The following is a 23768-nucleotide window of genomic DNA, read 5'->3' on the forward strand; positions in this document are numbered from 1 at the left end:
AACAATTATTTAGAAATCTTCTTAAATATTCAGAACTGGAAAATTGCGTGATCTATTAACAATATTTCAGTGGGCTTGAATTTTGAGGCGAAGAGGAATGCCATCACTGATGTGATTGTTGTTTTGTCTCAGGTGTTAAGTGGTACACCCAAGCTTCGTCGCCTGCGACAATTGAATTCAAGAAGTTGTTCTTTTCATTAGCATAATGACACAGAAATTCATGAGAGGAGTAAACTCTCTGCCGTTTGTGGTCTTCCGTGAGCATTAGTGACATTCATCTTGCGCAAACCTACCGATATTTCAACTTTTCTATCAAAACCCGATAAATGGTGGTTCGGGAACTGAAATGCATAAATTCAGTGTGGTTTGTCTATCCCGATGCATGACTCATCCTATCTTCACAACTGTCTTATCAGAAATCGACAGTCTCCCGGTTCTTTTTTCTTCGTGTATTGCAGAATGGCCAGATTCAAACTCCCTACACCACTTGCACATGTGCTTTATCTCCATGCATTCCTAGCCACACACTTCCACCAATTGACATTGAATTTCAATTGGTTTAGCCCCTTTTATGTTCAAAAACCGAATAACTGTGCAAATCTCACACTTCACGAATGTAGTAATGAGCTCCATTTCTAATGGCAACCCTGCCAAGATTGAGCCTCCTACCTTCCCGTGCACATGCTTGGTGGTAGTGGGGGTAGAGGAGAATGTAACAGGGTTGCCAACAACAGCATAAATAGGTAATTACCCAGTGCTTTGGAAACCTTACCTTTGGAATCAGCCTTGTAATTTGCTCTTCGTTGGATAGCTAAATGAAATATTGCTCTTCTGTCTTTCAAATTTTAAAATGTTTAACTAGAACTATAATAACCATGATTTTGTTAACTCAGTGATTAATTTGTAATACTCTTAAACATTTCACTTAGAAATAGTAACTACGTTAGCTATATTGTTTTTAAATAACAAATATTATTAATGCATTGTATCGAATGATTTAACTGTTAATTATAAATCAGTCAAAAAAATCTAATTTAAGTTTTAAAAAAATTCAATTTCAACCAAATAAGAATTTAAATTTAAATAAAAATCCAATTAAAATTGATCCGTTTTTTTTTTAAGTTAAAGAAAATTATGATTTTTACCAACCCTGATTAAAGGATATGCAGCCATACATCTACCATGATGCCTGCCCAAACCCTTAAACCTTTTCTACCATAATAGTTTATTTCTTGGACATTAAAGGCTTAGTAGTGGGTCTTTCTAAAAGTATGAACTAGGGAAAAGTACACTGACAGGTGTGAGAATAAAGATGAGGTCTTTAAAACCCTATATTTGCCTTTTTAGAGGTGTAGCTGGCTCTAATTTCATTTTAATGGATAACAGTTCATTACCTTTGAGTGCTCCTTTTGTTGACAATTTTCTGGGAAGCTAAAAATATTCACCAGATAAATTTGTCTGTCAGGTCTCTAGTCTTGAATCCTTTAGAACATCTTTGAGATATTTGAGGAAGTTAATACAACTCACTACTCCCTCTTGTAACTACCATGGATTTAAAACAGTAGTGCTGAAAGTGTGATACTTTTTTTGTCCCAAGAAAATATCTAAACTGTCGTATTTTCTGCATGAAATCATAGGCCTGTATGTCCTTAAGAGGACGCTATACTGTGGGCGAAACTTTTCATTGCTATTTCCATTAGTAAATTAAAGTTTAAAGGAGAGTGAATTTGGGTAAATTTAGAGTAAACCATGAAGTTTGAAAAAATATTTTCAAAATATAAAAATGCAAAAAAATCATTGACAGAGAACTTCCCCATGTGTAATCCTAAATAATCCTCTCATTTGTTTGCATTTTGATGTTTAAAAAAAAAATCAGAATTTGAAACTTCGTGGCTTGATCTATATCTACCTGTACTTACTTTTTCTACACTTTAAATTTTAAAATACTAATGGAGGTATAAAAGAATTAGCCATGAGGGAGTTTTCTAGTGGTGTAAAGCCACGCTCTCTTAAAACTGAGAGGGAATCAAACATCTTATAACCTAATTTTTTGTTTTATTCTAAAGCCATTTCTTCAGTTCTACTGACTGAAGAGTTTAACGCACAATCTAATGTGTTATTATAACTGTTCAATAGTTTTTTGTTTGTATCAACTTATAATTAAAACTTGATTTAAATAAATAAAATTTTAATAGATTAAATTTTATTTAAATCAAGCCTGTGGTTTTAGAGATAATCAACAAAACCTGTCTCACTTGAATTGAAATGCTGCTATTTTCCAACAATATTCTGTATTCATAATTTATTTAGGTTTTGGATCTTAATTAGACATCCACAATCGAAAAGGCTTAACTGCCGAGAGTTGTGTAGATGTAGTGCTGAAGCAAAGCCTATTCTAGAAGGAGAAATAGACATGGCTACAAAAGAGTATGTTCGAAAACCGAGCTCTTACACTTTGAAGGAAAAAATAAGCCTTACAAAGGTATTTCATTTAAATTAATCTTGCTTTTTCATTATTAATAATATTATTGTCATTCCTTAATATCAGTTTTCTTTCTTAAATTTTAAGAATACAGTATTTGGCTTTTTTAGTTTTTCAAAACACTTACATCTAGTGATTGCGGTTGGTCTAGAATTTCTGTGTGATATTATTATAAGAAGTAAAGACAAATAAATTAAGCAAAGATTATTTTCATAACTTATATTTGGGAATGATAATACCCTTATTAGTATATTTTGATTTTTTTAATGTTTTAACACTATTAACTTAATAAATATTATTATAAACTAGAACATATGAAATACATATTTATAGTAAAATTGTTTTTGTTTTCTTTAATATGTATAAGGCATGTTTTAAATATTGTCAATATTTTTAGAAAATAAATTACCATGTTTTAAAAGATGTAAGCATTAAAATATGCGATTTCACTGTATTCTCCTTTTGAGAATAGAAATATAAATGAATTCTCTGGGTCTGTAACAGCGGCAAAAATTGAACCCCATCTAGTTCGTGAAACCAGTGCAACAGCGATCATGGTTTGTTGCGGAAGAGGGTAGAAAGGCATATGCTTTAGGTTTCGGCAGCACCCAATTTGTTGTCATTATAGTCAGTATAAAGGCCTCTTTACACAGGCTAAAGAATCATTGTTTTCCCAAATTACTATGTATGCAAAATTCTGTAAAAATTTTGCTTATTTGAATTTTTCATCCAAAAAATAAAATAGAAATAATCAAACTTTTCAAAGGAGATGTTATATAAAAAAGTAACTCTTCTAAGAAATTTGAATAAAAATATTTTTGGAAAATAATGAATGATAATTTTTAAGAGTGAATGTTTGAAATGCTTAAGAATTGTTTTGAATAGAGAGTAATGATTATTTGTTTTGTCTAAAAACATTAATATACTTTTATAAAAAGGTTTATGAATTGAATTTCCTCTTAAGAAAAGTAATAATCTATATTAGTTTTATTTAATTTTATTATTTTGAAAAACTGTTTTTATATGTAATTCAAAAAATAATGCTAAATATAAAATTATAGGTGCAAAATAAACTAAAAATATCATTAATCATCATAATGGCTGACATTTATTGCATTTGTGTTTTAAGATATTAATAACTATCTCTTTTGCCTTCATTAAAAATTAAATTATTTTAAATTAGAATTGCTTAATAAGAGTCAGTTTTAACAACGTTTGTAATTTTAAGTTTATGCTATCATGCATGCATATTTTTGGTTAACATTTATTTTCTATTTGCAGCCTCTTTTAAAATACATGTTACCTTTAGGTCTGGTATATTTTGCTGAATATTTTATCAATCAAGGCTTGGTGAGAGTGTTTCTTTACTTCAAAATGGTCAAGTATGTTAATATTTAAGTAACTGTTTAATTCTTTTTTCCAAGATGGAGCTCTTGTACTTCAAAAATGCCAGTAATTGGTTATGTCATAAAGTTCAATATAGATGGTAAGCATATTTATTAAATAATTTTATTTGATACCAGCTATATAAAATGTTATACTTTTCGTATAAAAAATATTGTTAACATTGTTTTTCAAACTTTTGTGAGTACATACCTGCCCAATTGTACAGTTGTATGGCCGTATTTTGTAATTGTTTGCTTTTTACATTTCAATATCATGTGGTGGATAATATTTATCAGCAGCGCCCATTCTTAATCATGAAATTAGATCGCTCGATGCACTGAAATTTTTTCAAATGCTTTTTGTACTTGGCTTGTGCAAACAGGGCAAACTTGTGAAACCTGTTTTGGGGGATATAACGTTCTCATGCATTCAACCTATATCATGGTCAATGAGTGTTCGGCCTGTCTTTTTTCATTTGCTGTTGATAGATCACACATAGTCCATGACGTCATTCCTTATATGTAGTGCAAGAGTACTTAAGTTGAAGATGGTTATGCAGTATTCTTACTCCCTGTTACCATGTTTGTCAGAGTGCACTGTGCCTGTTTATTTCAAGTTTAATTTGTTTTTGAATAAATCTTTTTTCCATGGACACTTTGTTTCTGTTTTAATAAAAGTTAATATTTGTTTACACTGACATTCTTGCACTATTTTGGATGTCAAGGTTATGGGCCATGTATTGATTTATATTTTTATGATTTTCTTTCGAGAAATTTAATTATGCCTAAAATTTAAATTGAGAATTTTTTGGAAGCCTATTCTAAATTGTTTTTGTGCATTAAGAAGTTAAAGGAAAAACAACACTCTGCATTTTGCACCATTTGCATTTAAAAATTGTGATATTGATAACATACCTGCAAAATCTCCTGTTTTTTAACGAGAATTCCTTTAAGGCTATCTCCTGTTCACCCGTATATTCTCAAATTTCTCTGTATTTGTTGAAGAAATTGAAAAAAAAAATGTCCACAAATGGTAAAAATACTTCTCTTATTCTTTAGAGATGGTGCTATTGCCAGTGTTGAGTGTTAATAGTTTAAGACAAGGCGTGAAGGCTCAGGTGATAGAGAGTTGGCCTTCCAATGAAGTGAACCGGGTTTGAATCCCAGGGATGACTGGTCAATATAAATTCCGCATCCAGCTTGCACCGACCACAGTGCTGATGTAAAATATCCTCAGTGGTAGATGGATCACGGATTAGACTCCCCTTGTTGTCAAGCTATCCGTGAGAGGTTTTCATGGTTTTCTACCCCATGAAACTCAAATGCGGTTTAGGTTCATCAAAAAAGTTCTCCGTGAAGGCTAATTTCTCCCAATAGTTGATCCGCCCCTCTGCAGAGGATCAAAATTGTGATGGCATGTCTTCGGATCATCCTTAGGGATGTTTCCCAGACCGTCGCCAATAGCCCATTGTGCAGCTCTAGTGCGACATAAATTAACAACAACCCAATACTTGATCCAGGAGTTCCCTTGTTTTTTGGATTGGGTTCAAAATTACAAGGCTGCAGAGTTGAACATAACCCAAAATTGGGTTGGCCGTTCAACGACAGTTATAAAATAAAATAGTTTAAGTAAATTATAAATAATGGTTTAAAAAAATCTTAAGATTAAAATTTATATACATATTTTTTACTTCGCTAAATGTAAGTGCTTATATTATTTCCAATTTTGATTATGCATGATGTATCAAAACTTTACTCGTAGCCTGAAAATGTCGCTAGTAAAATCTCCATTATTTTATTTCTCCAATGTTGGCAGGCATGTAATAATCACATAAGCCCTGTGACAGAATCACGGCGACAATGTTATAGAACCTTACGAGTTCTTGCAGGAAGATTTTTCCTTTGGGAAGTAAAAAATTTTGGTTTTCTTTTCTGCTGAAAATCAACTGAAATATTTTTTTTCTGCAGAATTATAATCAAAAGGTGCCTTTCTTACACATTGGAGGGAAAAAATGCTTGTGATATTTCTATTCTCATCTGAGAATAATGAAAAATGAAGAATAATGAATTCAAAAATTTTGTTTTTCTTTTCTCCTGAAATTTTTGAAATAAATTCTTTTCATCCAGAATTATATTCAAATGATGTCTTTCTCGCGCATATAGAAGGGAAAAGAAATGCTTGCAATTTTTTCATTTGTTAATATTGAAAAATAATGAAGTAAAAAATGGAGTTGATGGTTTTGAATCCTGGCGCAGACAACAGTGAAGTAGAAGAAAGTGACGAGGAAGATAAAAACCAAGGTGCCCATCCCTTTATTCCGAGCGAATGTATCAAGTTGAAAAAAGAATTGATTTAGGGGATGAAGCAAAAACTGTTTGTACGTGAATCTCACATTATGTCAGTCAATTTATAAGATTGAACAGTTGTTAATGCAACCAAAACCAAATTTCCGTCAACAGAATGGATGAGTTTTTTTTTTTTTAAAATGCTGATTTTTTTTTTCATTTTGCCTTTTTGTGTTTATTTTCAATTAAGCTTGTATATACTTTTCATTTCATTAATTTTTCTCTTTTTTATCTTATTAAACTTATGTGTATTACTTCATTGTCTTTTCTTCTTTTTTTGACTATTTCTAAAAAAATTTTTTTTTGGTTGGGTTTCGTAAACAATAAAAAAAATGGCGTTTTGTAGCGATTCAGAAAGCCAGAAAAATCAGTCATCCGGAACAGCGATAGTCCTGTTCGTTCTGGAATATTGGTTCTCTACTGTATCCTGCAAAAAGATGTTCGTGCCAGATGTTCGTTGCAGAAAGCCTAAAGAAATTCTGTCATATGGCATATAAATTCTACGAAACATGAAGATTTAATGAAGTGTGATAATGTAAACTCAAATATTAGTAACAAATTTTTTTGTAGATGTCAGGAAGTCATCTAAGCTAAAGTTTAATTTGTTACTTTTATCCTTGAGAACAATCAGCCCCTGCATGTAGCTGCAAAAAGATATGCTGGTCCACTTTGCAGAAGAATGTTTCTGAAAAGTATTGTTGTAAAAAACTATGGTTCAGGGTGAACTAAAACGTAAGCTATTAATTCGCTGGCACAAAAAATGTCAATTGTGGAAATATTGAAGAAAGGAATATTCACTGTGTCAACCTATGGCTCCTTTGACTCTCAACTTTATCCCGTTGTAGTATATTTCAATTCCAACATTAGCCAAGTTAATGTTTCTCTGTAGGCAGTCTGTAACGTTTCTCTCTGTCCAACTTTGGAAGCTAGCTCCACAGAGAAGAATGCTGGGAGTTTAGTGCTGGATGAGTTGAAATTAAAGGATATTTCACCTTATAACTGCTTAGGTGTGACAATGCACCTGTAACGACTGGTTTGAAGAATGGCGTTGCAGTTATATTCAAGGGGAAAAAACTGAGATTTTTGGTGTTGGCTGCCCTTGTCACTTAATGCATATAGCAGATGAGAAAGGGTATAATGCACTTCCTGTCAACCAAATTTAATAAATAGGCATTTATTATTATCTGCAAAGGAGTGTGACTAGAAAATTAGAGCTCAAAGATTTACAGCTGCTGTTTGATGATGCCCATAACATTTTAAAACATACAAGTACATTCTGACTATCACTAAGCATATTTAAAAACGTTTTTAGAGCAGTGATACCTACTCTCTAGCTTCTATAAAAATCGAATAAATAAAAGTACTTGTGTACTTGATTATCAGATAACATAGAAAATAACATTTAATGAAAATAGTTGTGACAGTTCAATAGTTACTCTTCTGGAAACTAAATAAGTAAAAAGAAAGATCTTTCAAAGAGAGAAGATAACCCCATCAAAAACTTAAAGATACGTTATTCTTCAAAATCTTCTAGGAGGCCTGCAGCTTTGACGACACAATTCTGATGTTTCTGTCATCAGATTTCAATAAAGCATACTGTTTTTTTTTTTTTTGTTATCCCAATTTTTGGAAAATACAATTTGACATTACAGTCAAATGAACCAATAATTCATATTCTGAATTCTTCATTGTTAGACAAGTTTCAACAGTTTTTTTCAAAATGTGTAAAGCCAGGTGTTTGAAATTTCATCAACTTCGTAATAGTTATTCATAACGCATTGCTTTAAATTCAGTGTGAAAACTTTATCTAACACAACCCCTTATAATGCTTCGTCCAGTATTATCTTAGCAAAAAATTACATGGTGAAGCATTTTCGAATATTGGCAGGTGTGTAGAGAATTTAAAGTGTGCTACAGTCAAACCCCGCTATAGTGAACCTGGGATATAGTGAACACTCGGATGTAGTGAACTTTTTTAGCGGTCCCGTCCGTATTCCTATTTAAATAATGTTATTTTTAGCGCTTATGGTGAACAGCTTAGAACTTGGAAACTCGGTTATAGTGGACTCAAATTTCAATTCTTTAAATATCTTTTTCAGTCCTCCATCTTTAAACTTGTAGGTGTTGGGACGGAAAATGAATGATGCCTATAAAATATGTCATATTACTCTCCTTTATGCTTATCACTTTTAACTATACTGTAATAAATGTCAAACAGATCATTTATCTTATACTCCCCCCTCCCTGGCAAGCCTCGCTTTATCTCTTTTCCCCAAGCTTGCTCTACAACTAATTAACTTGGCCACCTGCTGAATTTTTGGAATTTTCTTATCTGTTCAAACCATATTCTTTACAAATCACCCCTTGACAATCAAGAAGGGGAACAATTTAACTCATTCTACAGCTGCTCTCTTCATATTCTTACATTATCTATTTGAGACAAGATTTTTATTTCAAAAACAGTGAAAATGGCAAATTCTCTAAAGAGAAAAGCGTTTTCGATAGAGGACAAAGTTAAAATTGTAAAGCGTATTGATGATGGAACCAATCAATCGACACTGTGTAATGAATTTTCCTTGTCAAAATCTACAGTTTCAAACATTTGGAAAAGTCGAAGTGCAATTCTTGCGGCATACGACAAAAACATGGTTTCATTGAAAAAACTGCGTGGAGCTGAAAGAGAAAACGTAGAAGATGCTTTGTTAAGATGGTTCGAAATCTTGTTCAAAATGTAAAAATCTTGCATTCTTTGCACATTGTAGATAAGAAAATTGATGAACTCAATTTAAAATCAAATTGTGTTCAATCAAAAATCACAAATTTTTTTCATAAAAAGTGAAATTAAAACTAATATTTAGCGACGTAATTACTTTTTCCATCAATTTTTGCTTTATTATCTGTTCATTAGTTAATAATTTTTTAAATAACTTATGCAAAATTGCAAAGCCAATTTTCAATCATTCAACTGTCTTTTGCAAAAAATATTCTTCAAAAAATTTGGATATAGTGAACCATCGGTTATAGTGGACACATTACTGAGTCAGCAGACGGTTCACTATAGCGGGGTTCGACTGTATATGTAAATCTGAAAATAAGTAAGTGTTTTGGTGCAATCAAATTTGCCTTTGAGTAAAACTTTTTACTATAAAATTAAGAAACATACAGTTTAAAAATTCATCATAACCATTCAGTTAAACATTAAAGTATCATGAAAATACAAGAGTTGTCACGGTACTTTTCATTTCGTACATTCAAGTCTGACACAAAGAAAGCTCGATGCAATTTTTATGTGAATGTAGGTTAAGTAAAATGTTTTATATTAATATATATATATTTGAACCTTGTTTCTATCAAAATTAGCTTTTTAATGAAAATTTTTAAAAGTTAAGCAAAATCAGAATGTTTCTCTTGAATCCCACTTCTATAGAAAAAAAACTTCTTAAAAATTATTTCATTTACAATGTGCAGAGAATAAACCAGTGAACATTTGAGAATAAAACAGTGTTCAAACAGAAAGTACAGTAGGCAGCACGTAATTTTAAAAGAAAATAAAAAGCCTGTTTGAAATTAAGGAAGTTTAATGCATAGACAAGTAATGTTACTTTTAAAATGCTCTATATCAAAATAAGTTTTTAAGGTACTCAGTTTAACTTACAGAGTCAGTTTAAATTAAGAATAATTTTGTAATTTTATTATGAAGTGACTGATTAGGTTGTGGAGAGTAATAAATTTTTTCTGGACTAATTTTTTCCTATACATTGTTGGAAATTGGAAAAATAGTTTAAATTACTTGTATCTTCAATTGATAACACCAAATTATGTAATCTTCTTTAATGGGGTCGATAATGGCTTGGCTTATTTTAATTCTTATTTTTCTTTTGGAAATTTAGCACAAAAAAATTGTTGCTGTTTTATCTCAAAACTGTTTGTAACTCAAAAGTAGCTAAAATATAAAAATACAGCTTTTTTTTAGATTAATTTACAGAAAATTAAATATAATATTATCTTATTCAAAATGTAATTTATAAGATTGAGCATACACGAAATTTTTTGCGCAGGTATCAAGTAGATTATCAAGTTGGAGTCCTCATCTCTCGTTCATCTGTAAACATTTTAAAAGTGAACAAACTTTGGATTCTTCCTATTTTGCAGGTCTATATTTATATTATTATTATACCATTTTATTATTTTATTGAACCCATTTGTGCCTAGTGTCCTTTTAAAAGGATGGTTCTATGTTCAAGAAAATAAAAACGTGATAGCTCAAATGCTTAAGTATTACAACTAATTTTGAATATTTTAAAAAAAGTCTACCTTAATATATTAGTAGTAATGTAAGTATTTATATTGGTATTTGAAATTGAAACTCAGTGCTTTTTGAAAACTCAAGTTATAGGTAACAAAGAGAAGTATCCATTTGATGCAAAGATATGTGTACTTCTACTTTTTGCAGATATGTAGACCATTTTTTATGGCTGGGCATTAATGGGTCAAAATTAAATACCAGCTATAAATTTGCATTTTTTATCTGTAATTTTAAGTACTGTAAAATTATAAGTTTTTTTTATTTTTATGATGCAAGGAACTGTTGTATATATTTATTATGCAAGGTATTATATCACACCACCAAATTAATTAAAATTAATTCTTGATAATGTGTTTGATAAATATCAACATAAAATATACTGTTTCAGTTGGTCTTTATAAAATGCATATTTTTAATGATATAAAGCGAGAAAGAAATAAACTATTTTCAATCATATATCTAATTTAAATTACTGTTTTGATTTAGGTATGAATCCTTCAATTAAGGAAATGTTTTTAATGTGCTAGAAAACTATTAATTTATCAAAAAGCTATTAACACAAAGCTCCTATGTTCATGTTATTTCTGAACATGTTCTTTTCTGTGATAGGCATTTTATTTAAGATACTTTTATCCTATTATTAAATCTTGACATATTCCTTAACAACCTCATAATTAATAGACTTAAATTTAATCTTTTGATCTTATGCCTTTAGATAGGTGATCTGATAATCTTTGCTCTAATTTATCAAAATTTAAGTTTTATTTTTATAAATTTTATTTTTAATATCTAGTTGGAGAACTGTATTTAAATTTGTAATTTATAGTTATGTAGGGAAAGACGGGTATGTAAAATTTGTTGAATTTTTACTATGTCTAATATGCAAAAAATATTTAAAAATATGCCGATGATAAATATAGCTAATTAGTTTGCAATTCCTATTGCATTTTTTAAAGTAGTTTTGTTTTAAAACACACATGTTAGTATTTCTAAAATAAACTACAAAAGGATCATGTGTTCGTAAATTTACCTGTAATGGTAAATAAACAAATCACATTAAGTAAAATTCCGTTTTTACTTAAAATAAGCAAAGGTTTTATGATTAATATGTGTTATCAGGAGTCAGTTATCTCAATCTTTTTTTACTATTCTTTCTCTTACTGTATTATCACAGAACCTCACTTCCGTTATTTATTACTAATACCTACATATAGATAAGATATATAAGGTTAAAGATACATGGATTAAAGTCGAATCTCCATTTATTCCTTAATTCATTAGTGAAAGTAAGGAAAATTTGACATCAGGAACTATTTGACAGATATCGCTCACATTTTGTACTTTCCTTTATAAAATTCTATATTTTGAAATGGTGTGGAAAATTTAACATCTTACAATTCAAAATTTTTTCGACTATTATTAAATAAAATAATAAATATTTATTGAAAGCTTTTTTTTGTATGGAATTATCTTTGGAGAAATAAATTTTATAATTGTGTGCAAACAGTTTTTTAATTCGCTTAAAAAATTCTTAAGATATGGCAAAATATGCAAAAAGTAAAATTAACATCGTAGGGTCTAAAATTAAAATCGCTGTCCTGATTAAACTATTGAGGCCATATTTTTCAGATTCCCATTTTGGCTGCTAGAAAATCGAATTCGTTTAAAAAAAAGGTATATTCTTTCAGAGAAAACACGTATTTGTGTCTGATTTCGTAACTTAAAGTATCGTCTGCACTAATTAATTAGCATATTTGTAGTCAATCCTGAAACAATTAAGATTGAGTACAACAATATGTGAAGACCCAATCATTAGATCAAAAGTTATTCAGGGTGGTCGATTATTATTTCTTTAGTTAGTTAATTAGTAATTTTTTAACTTTTCATTCCTATATTTTTCTATCTATTAACATTTACTTTAAGTAAATGTTTGGAAATTATTTTAATGGGAATTATGTTTCATTTTTCTTTTCAACACAAAGCTGTGGTTGAAAACTAAAACAAAACCTAATGCAATTTTCGTAATATTAAAAAAAATATTAACAAATATATGTAGGTTTCAATACCATAGTGTAACAACTGCGAACATTACGTCATTCACCATCTTGTAATATTAAAGGAAGTTGCATCATCCTGTTGACATTGAGAGGCGCCAGCCAGACCAGAAGAGGAAGTCCCGAAGGGAAACTCCCGAATTTATAATTAACTCTTACTTTATACCATAGAACATTCTAATTCTTAGTCACATGCATTCCGGAGACCACTGCGAGAAGGCAGCTCTCACGAGACATGTCAATAATGCTAACTGCTATATCCTTCTACGTATCTTTTTATTTCTATTAAATTGTTATGTTTGTTAAATTATCGTCATCATTTACTCCTATGCTGCACTATCTCCCACATATATTTTTAATAAAAGAGCAGCATGAATAACATTAGTCTAGGCTTGTAATTAGTGATATTATCCTTTTACTCACAGTGCCCAAAACGCAAACAAGTTTTTATAGATTTAATTCTCTTTTAACTATTACTTGGAAGAATACGAGAAAATCAGATCCATCATAATGTACTGTATTTATTATTTAATTGTTTAATTCCTTGATGTGAAATTCCCTTAAAATTTGAAAGAATGACTTTTACTATGCGCAGTAATGTGACACTTATTAATATTTTTATGCATTTAGTGCTGTCCGGTATTTCAAGTCGGTGGTAGGTTTTTAAAAGTTATGTGATAATTAAATAAAATAGTGTAGGACGCATTCTATTGAAGCTTGCCGAAAATTAGCATGTTACATTTAAAATGTATCTGTACTGTAAAAAATATTTTGTATGATGTAATTTAAAAATATATAACCTAGATTCGAATAAAAATTAAAACGTCCAAACAAGCTGAAAGTTGTTTTATGCTGTAAAACAAAAATAACTTAAAACGAAACTGAAATCTATTGACAGTTGTAAAAAATAAACAGTGTCTTTAAAAATTATTACAAAATATTAACATAAAATACTTGCAATTAAACTATATAGTGCTTAAATTAAACTAAATTATTAATAATCACAATTATAAACTGTATTAATACTTATCAATTTCAATATAAAAATTGTTAAGTAATGATCAAAATAATTCATTAAATGGTTTTTAAGATATCACTTATGCAGAAAAATGATAAATATAGAACAGGGTGCATAGTGTTTTTAAAAAGTACTTAAAGATGCTTATTTCCATTTTTAAAAAGTGCTTAATTTTCCATTTTCTAAAATGAGATATTGTTTCTTTACCATGTTTATTTTCGCCACTAATTATGCAAAAAGACATTGTTCTATTCTACTTTTTCGCAATAAGTTCAACCTCAATCTATTTCCGCATACTGTAGCTGGTTTGTAGCATATGAAAACTTCATTCGGGTTTCTACATGTTTGATGAAATACTTGAGGGTCTGCATGTGCTTATATTGATCTGGATTCAGTAGGAAGGATTTTTGCCCTTTATGTGCAACTCTGCTGCATTTTGCAAGAGATTCTCAATTTCAGGCTTCATTTTTGCACCCTTTGAAATCAACCTGAAAAATCTCACGAATTTTCGCTAATACAGGGACCAACTAAGCATTATCTTATTTTTTCCCCTATTAGCGATATAGTGACGCGCCATCGTCTTCGTCACTGGCAAGCTAATGGCCTTCTTGCGAGATACTATTTATCGATCAGTATCATAATCTTTGATCTTGACTGGGGGATCATTCACTAATTATGCATTTTCATGTGGGTCCTCAGATCAGTCAAGAATCCCAAAACTTCATTACCTCAAAATTTCCATCTCAGTTTTATTCATTAAATCTAAGAATTAATTGAGAATTTTAAACGTAGCATTTTTTCTGAGCGACCGTCCATCAATTGCATAAAATTTTTGTAAATTTTTATATACTTAATTGCTTTTTTTTTGCTTATTACTTTTTATTAATTATTGTATTATTACTTTAACAAATTTCAGTACTCTTAATTTTTTTTATGAGATAACTCAATAATATTTAGAGGCAAGATTTTTAAAAAGTATGAAGTGAAGGGCTTTTAATATTTTAAATGAGACTAAAATCTTATGTTTAGTTATGTAAAAACAGGATGCATAGCGTTTTAAAAAGTACTTAAATGTGCTTATTTTCGTTTTTTAAAAGAACAGTAGGGAATCGATTATCCGGAACGATCGGGACGATCGCTATTCCGGATAACTGATTTTTCCGGTTTTTTTGAATCGCCACAGAAAGCCGTTTTTTTTGTTGTTAAACACAACTGAAAAAAAAAAATTTTGAACTAATCTTAAAAAGAAGAAAAAAAGATGAAGTAATACACTAATGATTATTTCCAAAATGATGGTAAGGTAAACATCTTTCAAAAAAGAAAGAAAAATCCTAAAATCTTATGAGGAAAGAAAAATTATTTCTTTGAAAATGGCGGGAAAATTTATTGAATTTCGTTCCGGTTTTCTGAATTCCGGATAACGGGTTCTGTACTGTACTTTAATTTTTCCTTTCCTTGCCCTTTTGTGTTCAAATTTGCTGTATTTTGCAAGGGATCATTCCCTAATTATGTATTTTCATGTTGGATCCCAGAGCAGTAAAGAATCACAAAGCGTAATCTCCTCAAAATTTCCATCTCCCTTTTATTCATTTAATTTAATAAAGATAAGAGACAATTTAGATTTTTAATTGTAAGAATATTTACTAGAGGAACTATCTACCAATTGCATAAAATTTTTGTAAACATTTATTGTGCTTTACTTTTTTTACTAATTACTTTTTATTGTATTATTACTTTTAAAATTTTTACTTCTCTTTAAGTTGTTTTATAAGAAAACTCAATACTATTTAGAGGCAAAATTTTTAAAAAGTATGAAATGAGTATGAATTCACTATTTTAAATGCAGCAAAAAATCTTATGTTTTTCATATTTGTAATTTTCAAAAAAACTGTGATTTATCTATTAAAGATTTTATTTAGAAACAATTAAAATTAAAAAATTCAACTATCTTAGATTAATTAAATATTATAGGCATAGGGACCATGTAATAATTTAGTGCAAAAAAGTTTAGCTTCAATACTCATTATATTTACATTAAAAAGTATTTAATTTTTTTTAATCCTTTTATTAAAAAAATACTGAACCAACCAAATAACAAATTTTGATAAAAATTCATTTTAGACCATTCACTAATATACATTTGTAATATGAATTTATTAAAGTTTTCTTAGTTTGCTTAATTCTTTTCATTACTTCATAAATTCCATATGATCAACTATATTAATCTTGTAAATGTTTTGTCGAATATGCTTTTATAAATAACTTTTATTTTAATCTATAAAATACCTTGAATATTTTTTAATAACAGTTAAATTAATTATAATTTTGTGGGTGGTTGATGTAATCAAGAAAAGTGTTCTTTGTCAGAAAGTGCTTAAAAATATGTTTAAGTGCTTAAAGGGTGCTTATTTTTTGTTGAAAAATTTAGCTACGCACCTTGAAAAAAATTCAGATCTGTCATTCCAAAAAACTTTAGTTCATCTCCAAATAATTTTATTTGCAAGCAATTGAAATAAAAAATCAATTATCTCAGATTCATTAAATATTACGAATGTAAGGACCATTTATAATTGACTTTTGACAAGAATGTTTAGCTTCAATACTCATTGCATTTACATTTCAAAATTATTTAAATTATTTTAATCATTTCATTAAAGAAATACTGAATCAAGTAACAAAAAAAATTATTAACATTTTTAGGGGCCATTCACTAATTTACATTTGTAATATGAATTTATTAGAATTTTCTTAGTTTGCCTAATTCTTTACATATCTTTATGAATTTGGTATGATCAATAATATTAATCTTGATAATGTTTTGCTGAATATACTTTTATTTAAAAAATATTTTATTTAAATCTAAAAAATAAAATTTATTGCCTTTCTAAATAATAATTAAATTAATTATTTTAATTAAATATGCATAATTAAATAAAGTAATTATTAAATAAATAATAGAAAAATAGAATGAGCCACTTAATATTAAATGTCTTTAAAATTGTGTGACTAATAAACTAATAATGGTGACTAATAAAATGAGGAAAAGAGTTCTTTGTCAGAAACTAGTTATTTTATCACAATCATGTAAGTCTTTAGAAATTATTTTGCATTTTACTAATGTATTTATGAAGAACTTTCAACAATAGGAAGAAGAAAAAAAATTTTTTAGTAGGATATACAACTTAAAATTTTATTAGTAGGATATACAACTTGTAAAAAAAAAATTATACGTTGTATATCCTAATTACAGGGTTGGAATTTTGAGATAAAAAACTAGTTTCTGACTTGACACGTCAAAACCGTCAATGAAATTCATATTTAAATTAAGAAATTATAACCTACCCCTAATACAGACAGTAGCAGTTTTAGTTAGTTATGGTTACAGCACCAGAAAATTATAAATACTCAAGTAGCTACATTTTCTGCCTCTCTTTTATAAAACTAATTTTCATTCTAACTAGTACTCATTAACCCTGCATTTTTTCAATTTGTACATTTCAGTTTCAATGCTATTATTTTTACTAAAGACGACTCTAATTAGTATTTAATCTGTTTAAAAGTTCATACAAAAAATTGTTTTCTTTATAAAATAACATTTCTCCATTGTTTAAAAATGTTTGTCATATATTTATAATTTTGTCATTGACATTTACCTATTTATTCATTACATTCAAATTCATTAATCAGTTTAACCTTATTTTTTAATTACTCTTTTTTCAGTTCATAAATGTCATTTTCTTGCTGTTTAATGTTTACTATGCATTCTTGCCAAATATCTGGATTGTTTTTGCTATAATATTTTACGAAGGTCTTCTTGGAGGATGTTCATATGTCAATACATTTTACAAGATTACTGTTGAGGTATGTTCCTTATTGTGTTGTTTTAAATTTTTATACTTTGAAATTTATACCTTTTTACTCAGTAACTTTGCCTATTTGAATAAAATTATTATTAAAATCTTTATTTTATTATCATCTTATATATATTTTATTATTATAAAAATGTGCTATTTTTTTAAACCAATAAGAATGAATTTTTTTTTCATGAGCTCTTATGTAATTTTTAATTCTATACTATTATCCTTAAGCAGTATGTAGTTATTCTTTTTGGCCAAACAATTTGTAAAATATTTTATAATTTGAATTCTTTACATAGAAGTTATACAGGGTTAGCACAAAAAATGAGCAGATTTATTTATGTATTTAAAACTTTTATGTATATTATAATGAGTTATACACAAAATTAAAGAAGAGTATTAAGTGTTTTTTATTTACAAAAGTTGGGTGTGTGACTTTTTTGTTACAAGACAAACATATTATCTGTAATCAATTTTTTTCCCCACACATTTTGTAGTTTCACAGTATCAATGGTTTTAAATGCTGCGCACATACATTCTTCAATCTTTTGGAGAACGTTTTTGACATCAATTGTTCATTTACAGTATTTTAGGTGTGCAGATGACTACGTTTACTCAATACAAATATCTAAGAACCTTACTCTATATTATTTCTTTTTATAAAAGTTTCATCAAAAACACTGTTTATGAACCACAGATGCCAAAAGCACAGCAAAGACATGAAAAATGTATTTGTGAATTATTAGAGACCATTGGTAATGTGAAACTATAACTGACTTAGCTATTTTACCAATTTTTAAATTTAAAGTGCAAGTTTGGTTAGGTTGCAAATTTCCTTTTGTTTGTTTTACATTTAATAAGTTTTTTCTTTGTTTTTGGACATTTAATTTTTTAAAAATTTGGAATAATATTTAGTTTTTCAAAAATTTTAGTTGAGATTATATTTAGAGTATTATATTAGAGATTATATTTCTGTGTTGACATTTAAAAACAATGTTTTTTGTCATTTTTAATGTTTTTGAATTAATTTTGAATGAATCTGGTTACAAATAATAGCAAACTTCATTTTTAGTCACGTTGTTTATCTTTATGCTGGGATTGATTGTCATCAATAAAGAAACTTGGCTTGTTTATACATTTTTGGCTCCAATGATAAGAATTGTTAATCCCTAGTTTATCACAATATTTACATGTCTTAAAGGTAGCTCCTGAGAAGCCTGTGTAAAATGACTTGTTTGTTATTTATTTACTTTAAGTCTGTCGCTTTCTTTATGAAACTATGCTTGTTGGTTAAAGTTTGGCTTGGTTGAGAAAAATCTTAATTTTGTAGTGGATAGTTAATGATACAGAATTGAAGGTAGGTTTAAAAAAGTTTAAAATATTCATCTTTAAATGTGAACAAATTAATCTTATTTGAAAAATAAAATAAGTTTACATGTTATTTTTAATGAGATATCTGATTTTACAGCAAATTTAAAAAGTAAATCTGCAACATGTAAGCACTTAAAATCTAGAAAAGCTCATTGATAAACGATGAAACTTAAGTGAGAATAAATTAACCATGCATAATATTTTGAATCAAAATTCACATCATTTATATAACGGCATTAATATTGTTTAAAAATGAAATTTTATTACTTTTTTTGTGTTTAATTTTACGATGATTTGCACAGACAATCCTGCAAAATTTTCATAATTTTTTAAAGTTTTCCCTCGAATTTCTGTCCTTTTTTTCTGCAACAAACTTGCAACTCTATCTATACTCACTAAATTTTGATTCTGGCACTTTTTGCTTACTTTTATTTAGAGATAACATGATGGGGGACATCATGAATAATTTTATGAACAATTGGATGCCAATCAATAGGGGTTTTTGGTTCTTTTGGAACCAAAATGTCTTCATTTGTGGGGGTAATCTCATAACCCTCAATTATATATTCATAACTTAAGTTTATTTTTTGACCTAACTCCGCCAATTTGGTAAAATATGAGTTTAGGTCATGGCTGTTTAGATATTATGCAGGACCCCCGGGTGCATAAATGTTTTGGACCCCTATAACATGTCATTCTGTTTCAAATTGAACTGAAACTTCTGCTTAAAATCAAACGAAAAATGGAACTAAAATTCTCATTCATAAAATAAAGCATTTTTAAGGTATAGAATAATTTTAACAAATTTAAATACCCTTTAATTACCCTAAAAACTCAATGCACATAAAATAAAACATTTTTAAACTATGCATAATTTTTTAAAAAAATGAGCGGTTGCAATCCTGTAGCCAGTCCAGATAATCAGTCCAATCCTTAAATAATAATAAAAATTCAAAAGATATGAATTATTTTGTCAAACTAAACAGTTATTAATACGTTGAATGCCATGGGGGTCACCAGTGACCGGCACTGAATTTGCTCATAGCGCCATGGGGGTCATCAGTCATAACCAGTTTAAAAGTTGCTGTCCCATTGTGCTGTGTAATTCTTAACTTTTTCAATTATTACTTAGTTTAACTAATTTTATATACGAAACAGAGTTGGTATTGGTGGAGCATTTTTAGACATTATGACTTAACATAAAACCTGCTCACATTAATTTATTTTATATCAATATTTTTTCAGGAAACAATGATTTCTAAATATTTTAAACTTCATATTTTTGTTTTAAGTAATGCAAATTTACTTCAGCAATTTAATTCAAAATTGTGTGATTAAAATTAAAAAAATATTTATATAAAAATGTAAAAAAAATTATTCTTGAAGATTTTTTGAAAAATCGTTTGGGTTTGAACCAGCCAGCTTAACTCTGCATTAAAAATTAAAATAATACTTAGAGTCATGAAATAATTTTTTCACTAAATACTTATCTTAACAAGTTGAATGCCAAGGGGGTCACCGGTGATCAGCACTGGGTTTGCTCGTAGCGCCACGGGGGTCACCGGTGACCGACGAAGCCAAGATTATTAGAAACACATAATTCAAGTAAATTTTTATTGCTTTTAATTTTTTATATTATTATCATGACTAATATGGTGTGAAGAAATTAATGCAATACATACATAGAAAATCATTTTGGCCAGACGGGCAAGCTATATAAAATAAGCGTGGTATTCAACGTGTTAATACTATACTTACATAAAATAATCATTGTATGACACTTACATTATAACAACAACACTACATAAAAAAAAATTTCTTTTTTTTTTTTTTTTTTATTTAATCAATATTAAGTGTTTGGTATTAAGCATTCTGGTTTATAAGGCTTTTATTATGGTAAAAATAATTTAGTATTAACAAAGCATTTATGCCTTATTGACATTTAAAACAGAAACAAGAAAATATCTTTTATTTGAATTGACTGAATAACGTGTATTTATGAGTTCATGATTTGAAAATAAAATAAATTTGAAAATGATGACTGCCAAGCACATTTTCTTTGGACAGATGTATCACATATTAGAACTTAGTTTCCAATTTAGATTTTCCAGATTTCTTTGGTTGTCTTGAGCATAAAGTAATTAAAAGAAATTGTTTACATGTAAGTTATTTATTTACTTCTCATTTAATAGAAGTCCAAAAAAGTCCACAAAAAGAAGTTGTACTTATATATTATTAATTTTATTTTATCACCATCATTAAACAGCCGACCCAATTTTGAGTTTACGACACCAAAGTTCAACTCCGTATCCTTGGTATTTTGAACCTAATCCAGAAGATAAGGGAACTCCTGGATCAAGTATTGGGAGAAATTTGTCTTCATGTAGGACTTTTTGATTGAACTTACCCGCTTTTGCGTTACATAGAGAAGAAAAACCCACTGGTTGTCTGAACGCAAGGGGACCTAAAACCATGATCTGTATACCTCTTAGGATATTTTATGTCGGCACTGTGGGCGGTGCAAGCTGGATTTGGAATTAGCATTGATCAGCCACCCCTGGGATTCAAACCCAAGTCACCTCATTTTGAGGCAAGGGCTCTATCCCCTGATCCACCACAGCTCATACATTATTAATTGTAGCCTACAGTACCGGTCAAAAGTTTAGACTCACTTGTATTTATTACAAATCTTTCAAAAATAGTTATATGTTTCTGACTTAAACATATAATTTATCAAACATAAACATCAACAAACTTTGCAAAACGCTGTTTCTATTTAAAACTGTTCATTAGTTTTTCATTTTGTATCTATTCTGTAGTTGATTACGAGATGAAAAAAGTGCATAGAAATGTCAATTCTAAAAAAAGTGTAATTTATTTTTAAAAATTCATTGATTTTTAGTTTATAAACAATTTACTTTTCATCTTCTTCTGTAAGGTTCATTATAAGTTAAGTTAATGTACGTATCACATTTAAAATATTGATATAGTAGTCTTAATTTGCCAAAATAACCAGTACATATTAAAAACAGAAATTAACACTTTTTATACAATTTAGTACAGAAATATGGGTCAAAAACCAAAAGTAAGTGTCGAAACATGTGCAGTTATTATTGCACTACATGGAGAAGGCTATTCAAGTAGACAAATTGCCTCTAAAACTTGTGTTTCTCAGACCACTGTTGTCAGAACTTTACGAAGGAAGAAAAAAACTGGCCAAAATAAGAGCCCCCAACGATCAGGGAGACCTAGAATAACATCCAAACATGAGGATAATTTTATCTGCATTCAAAGTAAGCGACAGTTGACTCTATCAGCACCAGAAATCTGTGAGAAATTTAATACTACTAGACAGAAAACTGTGTTAGTAACTACTGTACAATGTCGACTTCATGACTATTGTTTAAAAGGTTATGTAGCTGCTGGAAATCCTCTTTTGAATTAACAAAACCTAGTTAAACGACCGTAATGGGCTAAAAAACATGTTAAATTGTCTTTAGAACTTTAACATATGTTTTAACTGTACTATAAAGCCAATGTATGCTATATCTTCAAGACTACGAAGGATGTTTCTTAAGTTGATAAAATACCAATTTCAAATTGTGTATCTAAAAGGGAGTGAGATATTTTTAGCTGACACTTTCTCTCGACCATATATAAAAGATAAGATAAATGATGAACCAGATATGCTTAATGTTGTACATACTGTCAAACAACTCCCAATAAGTGAGAGAAGAGTTGAAAATTTATAAATGGTATAAAGTCTGATCAAGTGTTGAAATTGGCTTATGATTATTGTGAAAAGTGTTCATGTCCTTGAATTGCATGGATAAAATATTATACTATAGCATTTTTCCTTAATGCAAATTTAGACACTTATTTTTTCATCACAAGTTATAAAAGTGAAATGGGCTGTGTTAAACTGTACAAATTTTATAACAGTAATAAATGGTATATTTATATTTACTTTGTTTCATACCTAGACCATTACTGATCAGTTTCATTTCTAGATTATTAAACTATTTTGTATAATAAATCATTGGTATCTTATATATGCATGTAAATCACCAGTACATAAAATCATCTTGATTCCTTGATGCTCAGTCTGAAAACTATTGATATAGATGTAATCTTTACAATAATCTGTTTAATGAGAGTGTATAGCAAAAGTAAATAAAGCAACATGACACTTATAAATACCTTTCGCTGATTGGTCCCAAGGTTATGCAAAACTGTATTAATCTAAACAGTATTAATCTAATTATCGTCAATCTTTTTTCAATGATTGCTATAATTTTTTTCTCGGTGTGATAACGACTTGTTAAGTGCGGAAAAGGAGGAATATTAATTCTTTTTCAATGTGTATATTTTATGTTTTGATGGGAAAGAAATGTATTAGACAAAAAAATTCTTTGCTCTCTTTAAATTTTAGAAATGTTACGTTTGTGTATAAAAATGAGTCATTTATTTATTTATTCTCTGTGTAAAAAAAATAAAATTAAAAATTAACCACTAAAAAATAAAAAATAAATTTTGAGTTATTTCTTCTTCCAGCAATCTTGTGTCTGATATGGGAAGCTCATAACTTGTTTTAAGAAATCACCCTCATAATTTGTTTTACAAATATAATACTCCCACAACCTCATAATTTGTTTTAAGAAATTAATATTGCTGAATTGCATTTCTGCAGATGAAGATGTGTGAAACTAAAATTTTTCTTAAATTTCACTAGCAAATTCTATGGTTTACTTTCCTCTAAAGGTGTTTATGAAGCACTTAAAACTGTTGATTTTTTGTAATGCAAAATAAAATTTCGAATCATGTTTTGGATACAGTTAGAATATGTGAAAAGCAGGTGCGAATAAGAAGCCAAAATAAAAAAAACTATTACCATTAGTAATCCTCTCTAATTTGTGCAATAAATAAGTTTACTCCTATTAGTTATTTAC

At 28.7% G+C, this 23768-nt stretch overlaps 1 protein-coding gene across 2 annotated transcripts in view; it reads left to right on the plus strand.

Moving 5' to 3' along the window:
* Positions 1 to 23768, plus strand: part of Cln3 (CLN3 lysosomal/endosomal transmembrane protein, battenin) — a 76920-nt gene that overhangs the window by 51872 nt on the left and 1280 nt on the right. For both annotated transcript variants that reach the window (XM_016054981.3, XM_016054982.3), the window contains 5 exons: positions 2311 to 2482; positions 3764 to 3832; positions 3907 to 3968; positions 10272 to 10365; positions 17312 to 17452. In XM_016054981.3, coding sequence (XP_015910467.1) covers positions 2311 to 2482; positions 3764 to 3832; positions 3907 to 3968; positions 10272 to 10365; positions 17312 to 17452 — 538 coding nt within the window. The remainder of the gene's footprint in view (positions 1 to 2310; positions 2483 to 3763; positions 3833 to 3906; positions 3969 to 10271; positions 10366 to 17311; positions 17453 to 23768) is intronic.

This window comes from Parasteatoda tepidariorum, chromosome 11 (genome assembly GCF_982258835.1).
Source record: "Parasteatoda tepidariorum strain Cologne lab strain chromosome 11, Ptep-v5.0, whole genome shotgun sequence".
Lineage (NCBI taxonomy): Eukaryota > Metazoa > Arthropoda > Arachnida > Araneae > Theridiidae > Parasteatoda > Parasteatoda tepidariorum.